The sequence below is a fragment of the Hermetia illucens genome, chromosome 2 (genome assembly GCF_905115235.1).
Source record: "Hermetia illucens chromosome 2, iHerIll2.2.curated.20191125, whole genome shotgun sequence".
Lineage (NCBI taxonomy): Eukaryota > Metazoa > Arthropoda > Insecta > Diptera > Stratiomyidae > Hermetia > Hermetia illucens.
The window spans coordinates 57,580,722-57,598,439 of NC_051850.1; the positions used below are offsets into that span (position 1 = coordinate 57,580,722).

Below are 17,718 nucleotides of genomic sequence, written 5' to 3' on the forward strand. Positions count from 1 at the left end.
TATTATTCGGTCCGTCTGCTCATCGGTGCCAATAGGAGATACAATCCTTGCCAGATAGTTTGTAGTGAATGTTGGCCCAAGCAGCACGCAACCAAATTTCGTATTGAGTGCACATGGAGATCCCTTGATGAATCCTGGCAGTACCATCGAACTATAGATGTCTGCTCCTAGTAGGATATCGATGCCGCCAGGTGTGGCACAGGATAGGTCTGCTAAATCATCACGGGATAATTTCTTTGGGAGAGTCACTTGAGCGTGTACCGAAGGGCAAATATTGGTAATATTTGGTACTACCAATGTCGATGCATTCATCCCTTCACGTCCAGATCTTGCGTGAATTTTTAATAGTACAATGCCTTTAGTTCGAACTTTCGATACTGCTCCAAAACCGCAAATTTCGAATCTAGCAGACTTGCCGTGTATTCCAAGTAATTGGGCGGCTGATTCGGTGATTAAACTTCGTTGTGAGCCGAGTCGATAAGAGCTCTCAGCGTTACCAGTTCCTGTGAAGCATTTCTCACTCTTAATTAATCCATGGCCAATAGTACTGGCCGTGACCGAGCATTTCCCTCACCTATCAACGAATTGGTGGTTGGAACCAAGGGTAATGCGTCGGTTGATAGCTTGTTGGCCTGGGTAGTAGGATTGTTATTGTAAAGTAACGTGTGGTGTGGTTTACTGCAGGTACGACATCTCGAAGCAGATGGACATTTGCTGCGCACGTGCCCTTTCTTCAGGCAATTGAAGCACAGCCTAAATTTTTCACCGAGTCCTTCCACTATTCTATGTTCAATGCTCTGAATGTGTCGCATTGATTTACATAGTGTGACTTTTCACAGAAGATGCAGTGTCTTGTGTGGTTTTTGTTGTAAGTTCAAAGTTTCCAATGTTCTGAAGCGGTTTGTCAGGAATTCCATGAGATTGTCTAAGCTGGGTATGTCTGCACCTACTCCAATGGACGATTCCCATAGTTGTCGGGATTCCCGATCCAATTTCTGAGTAATAGCGTATATGATAAGTATGTCCTAGTATTCAGTAGTTACCCCGATGCTGCTCATATTTGCTAAAAATTCAGCTGTCTCGTGCATGTTCTGCCTTATGATTGAGTCACGTTCTTCCCTGGCAGTAGGCAATTTGCAGCAGATAATTCCACGCGATTGCTCGTTTGTTGTCAAACCTTTTACGGAGCAGCTCCATCGCTGTCTCCTGGTTGTTGTTATTGATGTTCATGTGCAGGATAACACGTGCTGCTTCTCCAATCAAATGAGTCTTCAAATACTGCATTTTCTCGACTGCAGACAATGACTCGTTTTTGTCCCCCATCGAGGTGAACAAGTCGATGAACATCCTTCATTGAGTATAGTACCCATCGAATCTCGGGATCACTAATCGCTCAAGCTGAATCCGATTCGCTCCTAATCCGACCGCTCCAGTGCGGTTTTCTTCATTGTTCGTGCCGCTTTGATATCGCCTAATACCGTCTTTGAATGCTGATAGAAGATCCAAATAGTACTCCTCATGTCGTTTGAACTCGTCGAGCTACGAGTCGTGTCGCTTAGAGCTGGTGGCATTCTCGGCAAGAATTAGCGGTTGTTGCCCTTGACATGCCGTCCAGAGTTCCTCCAGTTGTTGGTGCCTTGCTTCAAAATAAGCAAGGCTGTGTCGCTCTGTGCTCTCTTTTCTATAGTTCGTTCTCACCCTGGCGATGCTCGTAAAGTTGTCGTATTGCACAGTGGTTCTTTCTCGTTCTTTTGTCGACGGAACCAAGCAACTTGTCTGCACCTAATTGCAATTATGTAAATTTGTCGGCGGAGATGATGCGTATTGGTTGCGTCAGAACCGGAAATTGTCTGTATCTGGCTCGACGGACCAAAAATGTTGAATTGGAAACCGATCTTCCAAATTCAAACTGGCTAAGAGCCAAGGAATGTGAATCAAGCGCTAGGGCAGACTCACCGCTAGCTTTAAAAGAGCAAAAATCTTGCTTATTATTATTATTCTGTTAAGGGAAAGTCGCACCGCGTCCTTGAAGAACTATTGTGCCCCTTTTACTGGTTATAGTGTATCTCAAGCAGGCCTATAACCATTAGGAACTTTAGTATGTTCTCTACTTCCAGATCTTTCAGCTTTGCATCTGGTATTAAGTGTTGTCCCAGATGCCTCGACCTACTTTGCACAAGTGCCGGACACTGTCCCAGGAAGTGTATAGAGGTTTCGTCCTCCTCCTCACAAAACCTGCAGGCAGTGTCCGTAGATATCCCTAGCTTCCCTAGGTGATAGGTAAGCCGACAATGACCAGTGAGAATTTCCCACTATGATTCGGGGGTTCTTTTTGGTGAGGTTTAAGCAATCCTTTGTGCGTATAGGTTGGTATCCCTCAATAAGTACCCTGGACTGCTGCATCCCTGGTAGGCCCGCCCAGTATAGTTGCCTCAACCGTTCCTCTTCATTTCTTAGATTCATAGCCATGAAACCGTTTTCGATTCCACAGAAGGGTTCTGGCCCGTGTAAAGGGTCCCTGCTCTCTTCGTGGCTAGTTCGTCCGCTGCCTCGTTGCTTTCCAATCCAGCATGGCCTGGTATCCAAAGTATCCAGACCTTGTTGGACGAGCCGAGTGTCTCTCAAGGCATTCTCATACCAGTTTACTTGATCTCTTTTTTCTTCGTTCATATAACTGTTCTGTTAATATGAAAAGAAAGATCTGTTTCAAAAACTATAAATTGAGATTCTTATTCTTTAAAATCCAATATGATTATATTACAGAAAAAAATAACCTCTTTTGGAGTATGGTAGAAGTATTATATTAAACCCAAATCGAACGTAAGAGTCAAGCCTTCCACTGCATGTTGCTGATTTTGAACATCCCACACTTCGACCGAGTTGCTTCAAAATTTGTCTGTTATCAAGTAAATTGCTAAAGGCAAGCAGACAGACAGACAATGAGCAAATTTAGTTGTGGTTCTGGGAGTTTCCGGAAAACCTTGAAGATAATCTTTAATTGCATTCCTGATTGCCTGCATATCAAAAGGCCGAAAGCGCAAATTTTCTTATATTTTGTTCCTCAATTTTCGCTAATTTATTATTACTGATTGACAGCGTTTTACTATAGGTTTATATTTGGAAATTCTGGTCTGCCTTGCAGTCTCAATGTGATAATTCTTCTTTATTTCAGAAGTTGATAGACCGTGATCTTCATGAGCTTCCTAGTATTTTTAGCGACTTTATAAGCTAATAGAAGCGTTATATATCTACACAGTGGTCAGCCATCGTAATTCATAACCGGGAGGCACGTACTAATTTTCTCAAGGGCGGTTACAATTGCGGGCGACTTAGAAATTGTTGTTTTTTTTTTATTTAAATTTGAAGTTCCAACAGAATATTGTAATGAATATGCAGTGGCATTAGTCACCGATTGGCTGATGTCAAGTGCAAGTCTAAAGCAAAATTGTCTTGACTGAGACACTCCCCTTAGGTTCACCCTAGGAGGCGAGTGGCTGAAGCACGTTCCCAGCAATCGTCGACGGTGACGCGTAGGCTTTGAAATTCGTTTGATAATTTATCGCGAAATAGGTAACGGTTCAAGTGCCTCCCTCGATTATTTATTACACAAGTCGAAGTATCCCGGTTCCAAGTGCCGTGGATGTCGGGTACCCCAAGTTCGACAAAAGGGCCTAACTTTAATCATTGGCGACCCTGACAGGACATAAAACCACATTGCGAACACAATTAAAACCCACCCTAGACCTACTCATCTTCAGCGAAGAGATTCAACGCATAATTTCCAATTTCAATAACGATCTAGCGCAATATAAGTCCCTGGGGTATTTCCAGGATACTACTATTGCTGCTGGAGCAATTCGACGCTACGGACACAAAGATCAGGCAGTTTCCGACCATGCCGCGGTAACACGAATACTTTACCAGCAATTACTATGGAATCTTCGCAGCGCTCCATGATAAGTACCAGAGAGTGTTCGAAAACCCAAATCAGTTGTTATCTCGCCAAGAGGACAAAACCATACCAGCACTGAACCAACCACCTGGTGAGAACCCAATATGTCAATTATTGAGACAACTCACTGTAGTTCAAGGCCAAATGGACCACATTCTTCAAACCGTAGAAGAAACACTTCCTTTACAATCAAGGGTATTTTATCAGATTCGACGCTAGACTATGGACGATTAGCAAGTAGAAGCACTACACCGGAAGGTGTAAGAGGCAGTAGAAGACCCAGAAACGTTTGACTAAGAGAAACAAGGCTTTTTGGACCACCAGAAGAAGGTTTTGAGATTGAACATACTGCTGCCTGACCAATTAGTTCGATGCGAAGCACACATTTCACCATAAATGGGGCAAGCAGCAATCATCACCAGTAGTTTCAGGCATTGGATTTCAGCGATTTCAGACATTGAAAGCACTCAGCATCACATCAAGGCGCACTTATGAAAAGCGACTATCCACAGCAAGGTCTCTAATATCGGTTGTAACTGACAAACCTGCATAACCTGCGATGCCACACATCCAGTTTTCTCCTGCAAGTGTTTGCTCAGATTGACATCAGGAGTTTAACCGAAAACAATCCAAAAGCATTCTAGATGCGTAAATTGCCTGCAACACGGCCATACGGCTAAGGCCTGTACAAAGGATACCTGTGTCAAGAAACATCTGACGAATCTAATCAAGGGCCAAAATACTGCTTCATCGAAATCATCTCATGATTGAAAACTTGAGCCATCAGCGTCAATCACGACTTTAAGAAATGACACCAGCATCTAGAAGGGAAGTCAAGCAGCTAATTTGGCAACAAGAACCGTACGAAAACAAGCCAAGTATATGATGCTCGTGAGGGTATTGTGCACAAAGTCTTATGTGGCGCAATTAAACAAATCACTTTATCTCTTTTAGAGATGTGTGTAGCGAGATTGGCAGATCGTATCAAAAACATACTCCACCTGTCTGATATTCCGAAATGTTGCTGGACAGACTCCCAAATTGTCTTATCTTGGATTCAGTCCCAGTCTTCTGATTTACGCACATTTGTGGGCAACAGAATCAGTGGCATCCACGAACTTTTGGACCCCTTGCAATAGGGGCACGTCGATCCTAAAACGTACCCAACTGATATTCTGATTTGGGCGATATCACCAACTAAACTGGTGGACTGCAGTCTATAGTTTTTCGGATCCTTATTTTAGTATAGCAATGAACAATGATGGCCGGCCGCTTATAACGATCCGGTTGCAGAGAACGCCGTTGAGGGGATGGTCACGGCTTTTACAGCAAGTCTTTCGACACATTTCATCATTCAAATCCAACACGGAAATTCCGATGGTCGATTACTACCTATCTCCGTATGTACTATATATTGCGATTAATCTGCTGCTGCAGAAATCAGCTAAGCTCAGCTCTTATACTGACACAAAAGGGGAGTCAGCAAGTCTTATGATGCATTTTCGGAGTCATCCAACAAAAAGACTTCTAGGACGAAATGTGCCATCTACAAAGCCATCAACGGCTCCATGATTCCAACTCATTAAGCCACCTTACTGCGTTTTTCGAAGAACATAGTATCTTACGAGATAGATTTGAAGCAGCAAATTTATTCTTTGACATTAAACATCTCATATTACTCCCAGCTTCAGACAGGATGATTATGGAATACATACAAAGGAATCATTCCCATATGGGCCCTCAAGGTCTTTTAGTCTTAACAAGACATTCTTTCTGGCCACTCAAGGGCAAGCCACTAGCACGATCCATCTTGCACAAATGCCTCAAATGCACTCGGGCCAATCCGAAGCTACTCAGCCAATGGATGAGTATCCCACCGGCACCATGAGTACAGCCAACCCGACCGTTTATCCACGCGGGTGTCAATTTCTGTCATCCAAATATTACTACTTCCAAGTATGAAGACGACCCCCCAGAAAATTTATGTTAGTATTCTGTTCTTTCGCGTCGAAGGAGTTAGTCTTCAATTGGACAAGAGAGGCATTCTTATTCAACTGTTTTGACGAGAAATCCAACGGTTGCCAGTTTTCGTTCACCATCTGGTGAAGAGCAGCTTCTACTGTATCTGAGGCATCGACGAGTACGGCTAGGGGTGCATCCTGCTGAGGAAATACCTAAAGTGTACCAGCTTTTGCTTGGTTGTTTCAAACACTTGAACAGACTCTGGAGACCACACAAACACCCCCGATTCTTTGATTTTAGGACCAGACAGGAAAGAGTTAAGTAAAACCTAGTGGTGATCGGCGTTGGTTAGAAAACGGCGGTAGAAGTTTACCATGATCGTCTCTGGCAGCGGAAAGCTCGCGATCGCTCGTACCTTGTCTGGGTCGAGTTGTATGCCCCCAGAGGTAATGGAATGGCCTAGAAATTTCATCTGCTGCTGGACAAATCTGCCCTTTTCAACGTTAATAATTAGGCCATTGTCAAAAATGAATGCAAAATGCACTCGAGATGTGCCAAAGTTCGGACTCGATGGAAGATGTGGCCAGAATTTCATCCAAATAGACGAAACAGAAGTTCAGATTTCGTAGTACAGCAGGTTTGTGCACGTTGCACAAGCTAAAATTCATCCGCGTAACTCGAAGAGCGCGAAAGGTGTGCAAATTGCTGTCTTTGGAATATCTTCGGGAGCTATAACGATTGACATCTTTCCTCAAACACCTGTTGACCTTTTCATCGACCTTGGTCAAATGGCTCTTTACTTAGAATTGGACTAGAGATAAATGCAAACAAAACCAAAGTTCTCAGTCTGATGGGTTATCGCACTCTCCGCATCTGCATTACTGGGCAGTGCATCGAAAGCGTTGATTAATTTATATATCTAATAAGAATATTTTCTGGTGATGATGATGGCACCGAACTAGATGTTGCCCGATGCATTAGCCCGATGTTTTTTTTCCTTTCACCAACGGGACGGGAGAGGAGGAAGGGAACTGTCAGTTCAAGGAACCCTCTGCCATCCGGCTCCTCCACCGGCCGAGTTCTTAGCAACGAGAAGGGCCCGAACGTAATAGGCAACACGGCTCCACCTGTCAGCAGTCCTCAGCACCTCTTCGACAATGTTGTCTGGAGAGAGATCCCCTGTGTTTAAATAGAGCTACTGACGAACCCCATCCTACCTTAGACAAGAAAAAAAAGTGCGGTGAGCGTCGTCCATAACTCCATTGCAAAACACACAATCCGGAGAACGCGCCTTCCCAATCTTGTGCAGGTAAGACTGAAAACTTCCATGCCCACTTAAAAATTGGGTAAGGAAATAGTCAGTCTCATTATGCTTCCGATTCAGCCACGCACCTAAGTTGCCGATGATCCGCGCAGTCCATCTGCCTCTAGTTTCATTTTGCCACGAGAGCTGCCACTCGTCTAGAGTGCGTTGCCGTTCTTCGCGAGCAACCACCTCCCTTGGTTCATCTCCCTTGCGCTTGTATATGGCCTGACGCTCCTTAGCAAGAAGAGCAACGAGGATCACTCCCGCGATCACCATCATGGCCGGTTCAGTGACAGTCCGGTACGTAGACGCCACCCGCAAAGCTCCCCGTCTCTGTACTTGCGCGGGGTGTTTACGATATACCTCCTTGCTAAGGGCGGCAGCCCACACCTCTATGTCGTAGAGCAGGACAGACCGCGTTGAACTCATCAAGAGACGTCGCCTGCTAGACGTAGGACCCCCAATGCTGCTTTGATTTGCTCAGAAAAGCTCATCTTTGAGTCAAGAGTCAACCCGAGGTACTTTACCGTTGATTTTGACTCGATTATCGACTCGCCGAACGATATGGGACGCAGGGTCGGAATTCTCTTTTTAGTCAGGATGACTACTTTGGTTTTTTCCAGTGCAAGATTAAAACCATGAGTAGTCATCCATCTGCTTTGCGCCTGTTCGACAATGTGTCCAGCAACAAGCGCTGCGACATCATCTGCATAGTCGACCAGGCGTGACTCTTCTGGCATGTCGAGTTTAAGTAGACTGTCATAGGTAGCGTTCCAGAGGTCCGGCCCTAGGATGGATCCCTGTGCTACCCCCGACGTGACCTCCATCCACCTTTGACCCTCTAGTGTTTCATAGAACAGGGAGCGGTTCCTCAGATAGTCCCTCAATATCCGTAAGAGATAGTTCGGCACGTTGAAAGTATTGTCTAGTGTGCCTAGAATGTCTTTCCATCTTACGGAATTAAAGGCGTTTCTGACGTCAAGTGTTACGAAGAGCACGACCCGTCGAGTTCGGTGGCTATGTGCCTCTGCTCATCGAACGGCGTCCACGACTTGCATGACAGCATTAATTGTCGATCTCCCTGCTCTAAAACCAAACTGTCGGGGAGATAAATCTACGGCAGCGCGTATCGCTTCAGCGAGTCTACTTCTGATGAGCTTTTCGAGCACTTTCCACTTGGGTGATATGAAGACGGTAATTCGGGGTCGCCTTTCCCTTTATGGATCAGCGCAAGCCTCGCAACCTTCCAACGAGTAGGAAAAATGCCCTCTTTCAGGCAAGCGTTGAATGCGCCGAGCAGTAGGTCTGGCCGGTGTTGGAATACCAGTTTGTATACCTCTGCTGGAATACTATCGGGTCCTGGCGCCTTCTTGTTTTTCATAGAGAGGACTGCCTGTTCCAACTCTTTTATAGAGAAAAGTGGACAGTCCTCTGCGCTCTCCGTGCCGACGTCGTCATCCCATACGGGGTGCGCAGGGAAGAGTGCCCTTACAATGCGGTCCATTTTCTCGGCCTTAAGTGAACAGGGTTTCCGCAGAGCCCCGATTTTTCGGGTTACCAGTTTGTAGTCGAGTCTCCACGGATCCCCATTCACCTCGTCGATCAGATCTTGCCAGCAGCTAGCATTGTTCTTGTTTATTGCGCTGCAGAGTCTCATTTTGTCTGATTTGTACTCCGCCATTCTGGTACATGCCTCCTCCCGGTCGCCTAGACCTGTGTTAAGCAGCGGAGCCTGTGACACTCCTTCCGGAGCTCTGCGATTTCCACTGTCCACCAATACATGGAAGATTTGCCGCGCCTCGATGCCTTCCTGGGCATGGAGGCTCCGCAGACCGTCGTTATCAGGTTCATAACTGAATTTACGACAGTGTCAACTGCGGCGCCACCGCCCCCAGGAGTACCCTGCAGTGTAGCCCCACCTGTTCCCAAAGTTTCGACAAACTTCCCGGTGTTCACTTTCGCGACGTTGCATGCACAGAACGAGCGCCGGGGTGGCGCACACCGAGAGTTTGTGTCCACCACTTCGTAAGCAATGTATTGGTGGTCACTTGTCGAGAAGTATTCCAGAACTCGCCACCCGTCCACCAGCGACATCAGTGATTCCGACACGAAGGTTACGTCTGGAATGCTTCCCTCGCAGCCCGAGCGCCGGAACGTTGGGGTGGATCCGGAGTTTAGAACTACCAGTCCTGTTCTCGCCGCCATTTTCAGAATTCGTTTCCTTCTGAAATTTGTGTGAGGAATGCCCCATTCAAGTCCCCTAGCATTGAAGTCAGCCCGACCAGGATCCGCCCATTCGTGCCTAATATAGCGTCCTCTAAAGCATCAAGCCTCCGACGAAAGTTCGGCATCGTTTCATTCGGCGTAAGATAGACACTAAAAAACGTTATCCATGAACACCGAATCCAGACAAAGCCGTCCCCTCGGCCTTGGGCAAGAACCCTAAGGAGGGTGCCGTCCCGAACCCAGATGGCAGCGGTACCTGTTATGTCTGGGTGGCATGAAACTGGGCCCTTGTTTTGGTACTGCTCACTGATGAGTACTAAATCAGCTTTGGTCTCCACAGCGAACTGCGCTAGCAACTCGTGAGCGGTTGCACTCCGGTGCATATTGATTTGTAGGATGCGAATCATGTTGACCGTGTCCTAGCTCTTTCCAGTTCTGCTCTGAAAACCGGACACCGGCCCGACTCCGCAGTGTGCGCAATGCTCTCATTAGTCGCGCCACGGTCCCTGCATAGGACGCAGCTTTCCTTTTCATTGCAGGTGTTCGCTTTATGGCCTGCCTGACCGCATTTACGACATGTTGCCCTTCTGTCAGGTCCCCGACAGTTTGCAGACGTGTGCCCATAATCCAAACATCTGTAACATTTGGTTGGGGCGGCCCGGATTCATATCCTACAGACTATCCAACCAATTCTTATTTTCCCGCTGCTTAGAAGCTTCCTCGCGGATTGCTCGGCAACTTCCACCACAGCGAGTTTTTGGCCTCGGGAGTTCGCGGAGGTGATACCAATCCGGACATTGGTTACCTCCGGGCATTCGCGTTTGATGGCCTCTTCTACCTCGTTCTTTTCCGTGAGACAGTCAAGGTCTCGAATTTCCAAAGAACACGTGGGTTCCAGGCTGGAAACCAAAGCTTTTTCTCCCAGAAGCCGCTTGACTGCTTCACAGAACGTGACTTTATTTATAGTCTTCGGGCCTAGTTCGACTAAGACTTCACCACCCTTCGTTTCACGAATGGAAGACACTTCTGCTCCGTTATCTTTGGATTTAATCTTGTAACGGATTTCGCTGAGGACTTCCGCAAAAGTCTTGCTTCGCTGCCCTGTTTAAAATCTGAAAATTCAGTTATCTCAATCCCACAAGTGAAGAATAGCAGCTATGTTGGACCCTGTCTGAGAATTTTGTTGATATTTGTCTTCAGTTCGATTCTGCTTTCCCCCTTCAAATTCAATTGGCCAATGTCCATGAGTGATAATATGTGTGATAATATATTTTAGTTTCTCTGGAATGCCTCTTCTGCACAAAATACTCCAGATACACTTCCTGTTGACACTCTCGAAGAAGAACTAACCATTTCAAACAAGAGGACACTTTTTATATAAAAATAAAATACCAAAATTATTTATTCAACGTTTGGTAACAATTTATACATATCCAATTGGTTCTAATTTATACAAAGGCCATAAGCATTCGTTTCAATGATTGATTTGGAAGATTTTCGCGGTACTGTCTTCTGAAGCGCACAGTAGTAATCCCTTAGCTCGATCATAGCACATATCGTAGACTTCAGCTCCGTGTCCTTGCAATTCGTATTTACGCGTACCGCTCCGTCCGTCGAATGCAATTACATTGCCTAGTATTGTTCCACAAACTAGAGTTTGATCCGGCAGCCATTTTAACCTGAAATCACCAATTTTGTATATCTCAATGTTATTCGTGCAACTGTGGCTGGGCTTAGACTCACGTAGTGACTCCGTTGTCTGATTCACTGTGTTCGCACGTTGCTCGAATGGATTGTTTCGCGATGTCCCAGATTGCAATCTGTCCTCGTAACGTTCCACTGGCCGCAACTCGCAGTTCTGTGTCCGGACAAAATGCGACTACCTCGACGGGACCTGCCTCTGGATCGAGTATCGCTACTGGGCCGGAATTGCTCACAAGCATAATTTTGCCTGGTTTTCAATAGAATAATGAATGGTAGCAGTTGGATTATAAATGAAAGGCAGATTGCTCACCATCCTCACTGCCGGACATGTAGAGGTTTCTTTCTGGGTCGCACGACACCCCTGAGACACATTCCGAATGGGATATGGGCTCGTTGGGCCTGACCTCGACCAGCGCCGATGTGTTTTTGATGTCCCACAATTTGACGCAGCCGTCTCCGTAACCAACGAACAGCTTTTTGCCATCATTTGCAAGCTTTTAAGTGGTTTGTTGATTTAATTTGATGGGATAATATTTTAAAGGATTTCAAAGTGTTACCTCTGCGGTTTCACACCTATTCCCGTTTCCAGGCAGGATCTTGCAATCGCCGGAAGGAATCCTCCACACGTAAATGTCGCCAACCTCGCTGCCTGCCAATAGTACGTTCGCGGCCATGTGCCACTTCATCCAGCACATATCACCCATTGAGAACTCCCAGACTTTTTTGTAGTTTTGAGCCACTTTGAAGACCTGATCGGGAGAGTTTCCTTAGTTACGATTTGGGATTTATTGGAGAAGTTGGGACTCACCTGGATTTCTCCTGCCATGTCTCCTGTGGCCAGGTAGTTCCCGTCGGGGCTAAACGCGACCGAAATCACTGTGTCTTTGTGTCCTTCGATTTTGGATATCACTTCTCCGGTTTCTGCGTTCCACACGAAAGCCTTGTCGTCTTCGCCGCCGGTCACTGCTATGTTTTCAGTCGGGTGCAGGTGACAAGAGAAGACTGCGGAGCTGTGTTCGCGAAATGTGATCTTTGCATCGTCTCGTTCCGGGATCCGTTGGCCGAGCATCCCCTCGATGTCTTCCAAATTCATTTCTGAAAGTGGTGAAATGTAAATATAACCCTCCTGAGCCACTCAAAAAGATCCTTACCTTCGTATTGTGCATCGTTCGCATCATCAGCATCCTCGTCGTCCGAGCCTGCTGCCAGTGCCTGTTCCTCATCGTCGAAGTAAATCACTTCTCCGTCCTCGGCCTCGATGATTTCCTCCTCGAGGTTACGGTACGGAGATTGGGGTGGCGTATTGTTGCGCATTTTCCATGCAGTTCACGCGGGAGACTGGTTTGGTGCGGATTATACACCTGCTGAGAAAATCCTGAGAGTCGACTGTGTGAGCAATTATTGTGGGGTGTAAATGATCAAGAATTTATGGGAAACCGCATCTGACCGACACGGGCAAAACAACCAAACGTGGGTGCTCTACACATCTGACGTTTAGCTGACATTTGAATTCGCTGCGAGATGACTTGACAGTTGTTGGGTGAGGTGAATTGATTGAGTTCGCAGTCGAGGTGAAATCCGAACAAGTGGAAGTGACGTCACTTTTCTAACGAATTATCATTTCGAAATTGTTGTTAAAAGAGTTTTCGCGGTTTTCGATTTGGAAATTCAAGTACGCATATCTCGATTCAGACAAAAATTTATTTATCCGGTAAAGTTAATGTACTTTTGGGAGAGATTATATTTTTGTGGCGTCGATATTTGCCGGTGAAGAAAATAATGGATAAAGTTACTCAAGGCTTTTCTTGATTGTCGATATATATAAAGTTGCAATTTTCAATTTTGCCAACATTTGTCAAAAATTTTGTATAAAACAAACCTTATTCAAATCGATTTATTGTCTGTCCATCTGTCTGTCTGCCGCAGGTACTTCTCTCTAAAACGGTTAAGCCGATCTGAACGAAATTTGGTGGACATGTGGGAACTATGAAATTCCTCCCATACAGTGAGTGACACAAATTTACGTGGAGTTTAAAGGAGTGGTTAGAGCACAAGGCTGTCGTACGGAAAGTTGCGGTTCAAATCTCACTGGTGGCAGTGGGGTTTGTATCGTGATTTGTCGTCGGATACCAGTCGACTCAGCTGTGAATGAGTACCTGAGTCAAATGAGGGTAAAAATCTCGGGCGAGCGCAACGCTGACCACATTGTCTCCTACAATATACTGTTGTGTACCGTTACGGTCTTCAATGAGGTGCTCTAACACACTTCAAGTCCCTGGTCCAGTATGGGTTTTTGCGACAACGATTATTATTATTAAAGGAGGGGTTTCCATATGTGCAAATTGTTTACTCGACTAAACATTTTTTTTTTAATTTGTTGAACTACAATTTATTAGATTAAAAAAAACGAAATTAAAATTGATCACTTTTCAAACAATTGAAAAATTATGGGCTTTTAAACACCAAAGATCATTGAATCATTTTGTGAAAGCTAATATTTTGTCAAATATTTTTTGGATTTTTAAGGCTTTCTATACAACAAAACCTTATTATAATGGTTTCGTTCACTCGTTTCGTTTGGACGTGTACATAACACGCTCACGGGAAGGCTTTCATCGCGCTCGTCGTCCGTGCACTGCGCGAGACTCACGAGTGCCATACGTAACGCAGCTTATCAAATCCCATTCACATTGTGAGTAAAATGAATTTAGGTGGAGTTCAAAGAGGGCTCCCCATACAGGCAAAGGGTGGATGTACATTTTTTTTCACTTTATGTACCCGTGCGGGGTATTGTATGAAAGGTCTCGATTAATACTTTCACCAGCAGCTTTCAGTTTTGACGTAAAATGCAAAATGCGCGAATAATGAACTAACGTGTGCACATTTAAAGTGAGACAGGCCACATTTTCGGAAACTACCCAACTCAAAAATCTGAAAAAAATCATAGTCATATGCTTGTATAAAATCTAGGCCTCAAAGTATGTCCCATTCCGATACCAACTTTTAGAAATTTACTGAAAATCCCCCCTTAGGTTCATTCTAGGAGTACTAAATTGCAACAGCATAGAGGACAATGTCTTGCATACGCACGCCAAGTTCTATGGCAATCCGACCATTGACACAATTATTAATTTCGCGTGCATTTACTGCATCTGAAGCCAAGCAAATAAGTTGCTTACCTCATAATTAACGTGAATAATTGATATTCCGTTCTTCGCGCGCACCTTTTGCACTCAGCTTTTCCAAGTTCCGCCCGAATCACTTTGCCTTCGGCTTCAGCATTACTCTAACGATGTTCTGTGGGCTTATGCTGATTTTCAGAGAGTCTTCCAGGCTCCTCTCTGAGCAAAATGGTGGACAGTAGAGCATAACATATATCGGCTCCTCAGGTGTGCAGCTACATTCAGGGCAAAGGGAGAATCTCCAACTTCCTGTAACCAACCAGGTGGTAGTTAATCCCGTCGTGTCGTCGTTGAATCTACCCGTTAATATGCGGAATTAGAGCGTGGGTTCAGTGTCTCCTCTGCGGGTCATCCCACCGTTGCTGCGACTTTTCCAGCAACTTCCCCCTTTCGGTATTCTGTATCCTTTTCGGATGGACTCATTCTCCTTTTCTCGTTCAAACAAAATGCTCCACTTGCCAAGATGTCCATCAGGACCATTTCCGCAATAACACACGCCGGCTCGCTTGAAATTGTCCTGAAGGTGCTGCACACCCTTAACGCCACTAAGCAGTAAGTCATGTTTAGCCTCCGTGGCATCATCCGCGCTTTCTCATAGACATAGTCCAAGTGTCCCTTGAATTTGATCATCGCATCCATCATCATCCCCAGGTATTTAACAACGGGCTTTCAAGTGACGAGGTGGTCATCAACATGAATATTAATCGTATTCCTGTTCCTACGGTTAGTAATGAAGATCACCTCTGTCTTTTGCACCACAAAGTCAAATTGAAACATCTTCACACACAAAACGACGACCACGACTAAATCATCTGCGAAACCGCGGCCTCCTTTGGTACGGGAAGGACAAGGATTTCATTGTGCATCATATTCCACAGGGGAGGACTCAATACTGATCTCTGTGGTACTCCTGCTGCGACGGTGTGCTGCTTAGGATGAGGGGTATCATCCCATCCCATCCCATCGAGAGATAACTTCCGAGGAGCTTAGTTAAATAACCAGGGACACCCACAGATCTGCAGCTTCCACTCGTACGGAAATTTTGGGAATCCGAGACCTTGAGAGTCGAAGAAGGAGATCGTTAAGATTTCAAAGAAGCCCATTTGTTTCGAGTGTAACAATTAGAGAGGTATCTGCGTGTTCTCTGCCGCTGCAAAATAATAGCTAGAATGATCCTGGAACGCATCAAAGAACATATCGAAAGCTTGATTGACTGAGAGGGCAAGTTGGGTTCTGCTTCGAATCCTCCTTCAATGGCCACATCAATATCCTACGAGTCACTTTAGAACAGTGCACGGAGTTGAGATCTTTACTTCACCTGCTCCTCATCAATTTCGAGAAAGCTTTCGATAGAGTGCTCTATGCAGAAGGGGCATTCCAGAGAGCTATTATCAGGGCATATATGATGGCGAGGTGAAATCTGGTAGAATTTTGGGGTCGTAAGCGGAGTCCGCCAGGGTCGCATTCTGTCATCGATATTATTCTTCTTGTTGTCGGTGACGGTCTTCATACTGTCTTGTCCGGAGGATGAGGAAAATTAAATGGAAGATGATATCTTTCCTGAAACACCTCGATCAAATGGCTCTGGATTTGGAAAGAGAGGGAGAAAGTAAAATTGAAGAACACCAATAAAACCGAGGTTTTCAGTCTGACGGATTATCGCACTCTCCCTATCTGCATAAATGGACAGAGCATCGAAGGCGTTGACCAATTTGTATTCCATGGTTTTTACCGACGGTAGCACCAAACTGGATGGTGCCCGACCCATTAACAGCAATAGATCCGCTTTCCTTGTTTTGTCTTAAAGGGGGAAATGGAACAACAAGATCAAATTGAGACTGTTCTGTGCTGCTGTGTTCTTTCTATGTTGCTATATGGGAGTAGCACATGGGAAGTGAACCCTACTCCAAGCTTTCGTTAATACCTGTTTGCGTCGTATCATCGAAGTATACTGGTCCGATAATACTTCAAAAGAAGAACTTGGTCGCTGCACAGGGCTGACACTCGTATGCACAGTGATCGGAAGGCGAAAGCGGCATTGGAAAGGTCACACATGAAGAAGGGGCGACAATCGCATTTCTGGTTACGCCATGCAGTCTTCGCAAGCTCCTCCTCACTTATCACAGGTATAATAAAAACGTCCAGCGATTGTTTATACTTTTTGCATTTCCTTTTTTGTGGGGGAAGAGCTCCGACACTATATTGAGTAGAAGATTCGGTCAGATCGCCCCTCATCTTCATAAAAACTCTGTACGCTGTTCCTCAGGGGTTTTGGGCTGACTCCGCGCAAAGTTTTTTGAAGCATTTCCGCCTCCTGGTGCGTATATCTTGTTTAAGCATATCTCGAAGGTTCGCGTATACTTCTCGTTTCTTTCCAAATTCTGGTCTTCCTCTAGATTGTTGGCATATCCTACCTGATCGGAAACAACTAGCCCGTAATTTCACTTTGTCGATGGCCAACAACTTCTGTGCTGCCACCACTGGTAGTCGCATTGTGGCCGTTTGTGTACCGCCTAAGCTTTTCGTAGACTCACGATGGAGTCTTCTCCGAATTCCTGAAGCTTGAAGTCTTGTATCAAAGCAGTTCAGATGCCTTCACTGGATGTCACCTCACTCTATATAGATTTCATGTTCTTGGGAACGTACTTAGACATTCTCCCCAAGCGAGTTTATAACTTGGTTACGAAAGCCGTCAGTTTTTCCTATGCTGGACTTTTTCATCTCAAACATGAGAACCCTTTTCTGGGTCCTTCGATATTAGCGCCCAGCTTTGACTTTTTTCAGTATTATACATACGATAGATTTTCCTTCCTAGAGATTACAATTGCCTTTGCGTTAATTTGCAATTTTAATTTCTTTTCTTTTTGCTTACGACCTTAGTCCATCCACAATTTTATTTTCCTGGGGTTTCGCTTCTCTAGCCGACATTTTCACTTTGGGAACATGTTGTCCCTTTTGTTGATTTCCTAAAGGTTCCCTCTTTGTCTCGTACTTTTTTACTTGGTCGGACGTCAAGAACCTTGCGTTTTGGTGTCACTTGGGTCACCTGTGACACTGTTGGAGCAAGCTTCGACTCTTCCTTAGGTCTTTTTTCTTTCTCGTGCTATTGTAAAGCACCCTGATGCCTGTTACCACCTTAATGGCTTGGTGCACGTTGTGCTTGCCTTTGATGAATTCGGACAGCTCAACTATTTTAGCTCCAAGATACATGAAAGGCAGTTCTTCTGGATCAAGGCTCTGCTCTCTCCTTTAACGGGCTCTTTCATCTTTATCATTTACTAAGCTTCTACGAGCTTTATCTTTTGCCGTCTACGGCATTGGAGGAGATCTTAAAATTAATCAGTTGCTCCTGAATCGATCTATGTCCTGATCCTAGAGTTTTTCTT

At 45.2% G+C, this 17,718-nt stretch overlaps 1 protein-coding gene across 1 annotated transcript; it reads right to left on the reverse strand.

Annotated features, from left to right (window-relative positions):
- Positions 1-10,816: 10,816 nt before the first annotated feature.
- Positions 10,817-12,658, reverse strand: LOC119650040 (angio-associated migratory cell protein). Its single transcript, XM_038052522.1, has 6 exons — positions 12,302-12,658; positions 11,959-12,245; positions 11,708-11,899; positions 11,461-11,644; positions 11,190-11,397; positions 10,817-11,125 (listed from the first exon to the last, which is right to left on the reverse strand). Exons 1-6 carry the CDS (start codon positions 12,462-12,464, stop codon positions 10,921-10,923), a joined length of 1,239 nt encoding a protein of 412 aa, XP_037908450.1. The 5' UTR covers positions 12,465-12,658; the 3' UTR covers positions 10,817-10,920.
- Between the last annotated feature and the right edge of the window lie 5,060 nt (positions 12,659-17,718).

Bases quoted from the DNA above. Each gene is read 5' to 3' on its own strand.
- LOC119650040 (XM_038052522.1), bottom strand. From the start codon at position 12,464: ATGCGCAACAATACGCCACCCCAATCTCCGTACCGTAACCTCGAGGAG. The intron at 12,246-12,301 runs GTAAGGATCTTT...CACCACTTTCAG, and splicing joins GAACGATGCACAATACGAAG to AAATGAATTTGGAAGACATC. The intron at 11,645-11,707 runs GTAACACTTTGA...ACCACTTAAAAG, and splicing joins ATAGGTGTGAAACCGCAGAG to CTTGCAAATGATGGCAAAAA.